A 4421-nucleotide genomic window follows, 5' to 3' on the forward strand; every position below is an offset into this window, starting at 1 on the left:
TAATAATAATAATAATAATAATAATAATAATAATAATAATAATAATAATAATAATAATAATAATAATAATAATAATAATAATAATAATAATAATAATAATAATAATAATAATAATAATAATAATAATAATAATAATAATAATAATAATAATAATAATAATAATAATAATAATAATAATAATCATGATAAATGCTTAATAATAGATATAAGCAAAATAGGGATTCTTCCAAAAAATAATGATAGTTGGTGATAATGATTAGCGAATGGAAAAGTCAATTAATTGATTAATTAATCAATGAATCAGTTGACTGATCAACTGATTATCAGATGTCAAATAAAAGGTTAATTAATGATGCTATGATTTCATGAATTGGTGAAAAAAACAGTGTATTAAAGTTATTTAATGAGATAGAATTAATAGTTGAGGTAATACATCAAATTTTGGTAAATTTCGGGAAATGACGGAGGGAATATGAAGAAAGGATAAGAGAGGTGCATGCATTGATGCGTGAATAGCATTCCTGTCACAACTGTAGAACAGAGGATGATGATGATGATGATGATGACCGGTTAAAATGAGGAAGAAACTGTTTGATGATTTAGAGGAAAACTTGATGTAAAATTAGGTCATTATGTATGACTGGAAATTAAATCGAATAAAAATCAAATATTATAAATTTGAATATTAATTTGAAAAAAAAACTTTTTTTCAAATGTCAAAAATTCTTTAAATTTGACAAAATATATTTTCGATAACACAAAACTTTTTCCTATTTAATATTGAATAAGCAATAAACATTGATTAATAATTGATAAAATTATTGATAAACATTGATTGATAACTGATGAAATCATTGATGAATGAAAAGGTCATAAGATTTGTGACAAAGATAATATACACTTAAATTAAGTTAAAATAAAAGTGACACATGTCAGAATATATTTTAAACTTTTACAAATGAAATTAAAACTTCTTTCAATCCTTTCCCTGTTTGTTTGTTTCTTTTTTTTGAGAAAAAAAGAAAAAGAAAATTTAATTCTTTCATTTGATATTTCAAAAAAGAAGAAGAGAAATGCAAAATGTAAGAATAAGACGGCAAATAATTTGATTGAAATGTTTATTGGAAATTTCCTCGTGAAAATACAAATTATTTGTGAGTGATAGTATGGTCGAATTATCGATCAATAAGTGTCATATCTGATAAATCATTTCAAAAATGTCATAGAAATTTGAGAGAGACATATTTTTGCATATATAAATTGACAATTGATGGAAAGGAATTATTTGTATTATGGATGGCAGACGCCGTATTACAATAAGGAATAAAAACCGGATTGAATTCAGGCACTTCTCATTGTTTTGTTAATTCCATAATGATGATAATACTTTTAATTTTAATATGTTAATAATTGAGAAAGATGAAGTTACAGTATAACTTAATTGGAAACAGTATGTGTTGTTGCTTCGAATGCTATTTTGATAAGTGACATTTGATAAGTGATAAGTTTAATAGGTTTAATTAAACTGATAAGTTTAATCAGAATACATAACTGATAGAACTGATCTTTCTCTAGATCTTCTGGATTTTTTAAATAATCTTCATTGCATGCATAGTAAACGTATTCTAAATGAAAAGAAAAAAGTTGAAGAAAAAGTTTAAATAATCTGAAGGAGGAAAAAAGTTAAAACAAAATTGTTAAAATATTAATTTCGGCAAAAAAGATTGTTTAAAAAGTTCGAGGAAATTTAAGCAAATGAAATTATTCGAAAGAACTGGTAAGAATCCCTATCGTATTCCATTCATTTTTAAACTCTTCTGAGAATTTAAACACTCTGAAGAGAGTTTAAACTCACAGAGTTTAAAAATGAGTGAAATGTTGTAGATGGCGATTAAAATTCATTAAGAGAGTTAATTAAGTAAAGTAAATAGAAAATTAATGCATTCGAATTATTTAAAAAATTCATTCTCGCTTATAATATTCCGCCAATCAATGGTTTCATCATCATTTGATGCTTTTTGAAGTACCAATAAGCGCTTTTTAAATGATCAAATAAACATCTTTTATTCGTTTCAATAAATTAACTTTTAATTATTCAAGTATGATGATAGATTTTAAATAAAACATACAGAGTAAAGATGATCCAATTGATGCTCAATTCGACATTGTACCGAAAGGGAACGAATCCATAATTGATACCAACGTTTTGTCAATGTTTCCAAATGTCGCTGTTGTCGTTGAATCCAACGATTAGCAACTCTTTCGTTTATCTCCAAATTTCTGTAAATTAAAATATTCTTTGCTTACAAAAAATATGAATCTTTCTTTTTCATTACTTTCATTATAATATTAGATAATATTAATATTAAAAGATGTTAAATAGAAGAGAATTCTTTGTAGAATTCTTTTTCGAATTACAACCCTATAAAATTTAGCAGGAAAAGTGACAAATCTAGAATTAATGAAAGATTGAAATAACGAAATTGAAAGAAGTAATTACCTGGTAATAGTTCGTTGGACGTTATTTACTAACGTATTACCTTCAGTTTCGATTTGTAACTGGAGAATCTAAAAATTTTAACAAATTATATATTGATAATCGATTAATTACATTTTTTTTTCCTCTAAGATTTTATCATTTGCTTATAGAAAAAGATGAAAAATTATTTACTAAATGGGAAGCTAAATTAGCGAACGTTATAATATCAACCAAACACGCATGGCATAATAAATCACTGTCTATTCCGTGACTATTACATATTATTTATTAATTTAAATTTTCATTGAAAGATTTCATTTTATTTTATTAGTATGAAAAAAGAACATATGAAATAAAAACAGTTCAAACATGATCAATTTTATTAAATTGATTAGAGAAATATCTTATCATTTTTTTAATCTATGAAAATTAATTGAATCTTAAAACTATAACAACATAAATAGATTATCTTTGATGATACTGATAGCAAAATGATATAAGTTTTGTAAGATAACTCATTTGGGAAACAATCATAAATCATGTATATCAGTAGCGATCGGATAGATGTATATTAAAAAAGGATAGGAATATTTTAACTACCAATAGATAAAGATAGGAATTCCCGAGATTACTATATATTTTATGATATGGATAGCAAGGTCATACCAATCACCAAATGTATTAATAATACTTTGTTATGCTATCGAAAAATCGCATTGCATGGTTAATGTTTGAGCATTTTACAAAGAATGAATACATATATATATATCGGAGAAAAAAAAATCAAAAATGAAGAGAAATTTTAATGAAAAATAGAAAAAATAAAAGGCAATCAATTTAATTAATTTCATCAGAGTTCATAGATCATTCAATATAGCTATCATTTTTGCACGAGTAATATATAAAATGAAGATTGAAATAATAACTTCAAAAACTGACTAGTTTTCTAAAAAGTTCAATTTTAACTCTTCAAGTTTGAGTATAAAATTAAACAACAAAAGTCAATTAATGGGATATTTCCCAAAATTAATTATGAAATGATCCATTTCTAGTAAAGTATTGGTGGGAAAAAAAAAGGGATCGTCTTTAATTCAAGATTGGAAAATTATATTAACAGTAATAATGGCCAGTGATCAGTTATTCGTTTTGAATTCGAAAATTTATTAATTTATCAGTGAATCAATTGCCTAATGCAAGTGATCAATCAATCAACTATCCCACATAATTAACTAATTAATTCAATTTTTCTACGACCTCTTTAGAGCATATCAATACTGTTATCCCTAATATCCTCGAGACTGCATCCAATTATAAATAATACAGTGATACTAAAATTTCTTTCATTGATACCTATCATATCATAGGTAATGGATCATCAGAATTACATTTACGTGACATTGTTCAGTGATCCGCTTAGAGTAAATACTACTGCTATTCCAAATATCATGAAAACCTACGAAACACATTACTATCTTCGGTTCTAAAATTTTATTCATAACTGATAATTTAGATCGGTTTCATCTATCACTCAGTACAATGTAATATTTTCATTTATTTTTTATTTGACTTTGGAATTTTCTAAAAATTCAAAATTTTCCGAAAATTCAAAATTTATGGATTATTATATATTTCTACCACATGACCCAGAATTAAATTTAATAATAATAAAATTATTGCTATTATTAGTATCATTATCATTATTATTATTGCTATTACTGTTTTTGTCAAATAATCTGGAATAAATTTAATTATTACTATTATTACTATCATTATTATTACTATTATTACTATTATCACCATTATTACTATTATTATTATTATTATTATTATTATTATTATTATTATTATTATTATTATTATTATTATTATTATTATTATTATTATTATTATTATTATTATTATTATTATTATTATTATTATTATTATTATTATTATTATTATT

The 4421-nt window shown here is 23.4% G+C and overlaps 1 protein-coding gene across 1 annotated transcript; it reads right to left on the reverse strand.

Annotated features, from left to right (window-relative positions):
* Positions 1 to 2114: 2114 nt before the first annotated feature.
* On the reverse strand, positions 2115 to 3945 carry LOAG_12988 (hypothetical protein; the record flags this gene model as incomplete). Its single annotated transcript, XM_003148499.1, has 3 exons — positions 2115 to 2280; positions 2501 to 2568; positions 3871 to 3945. The coding sequence occupies 3 exons, from the start codon at positions 3943 to 3945 to the stop codon at positions 2115 to 2117; spliced, it is 309 nt and encodes a 102-aa protein (XP_003148547.1).
* Positions 3946 to 4421: the final 476 nt, after the last annotated feature.

This window comes from Loa loa, assembly GCF_000183805.2.
Source record: "Loa loa unplaced genomic scaffold supercont3.358, whole genome shotgun sequence".
Classification (NCBI taxonomy): domain Eukaryota; kingdom Metazoa; phylum Nematoda; class Chromadorea; order Rhabditida; family Onchocercidae; genus Loa; species Loa loa.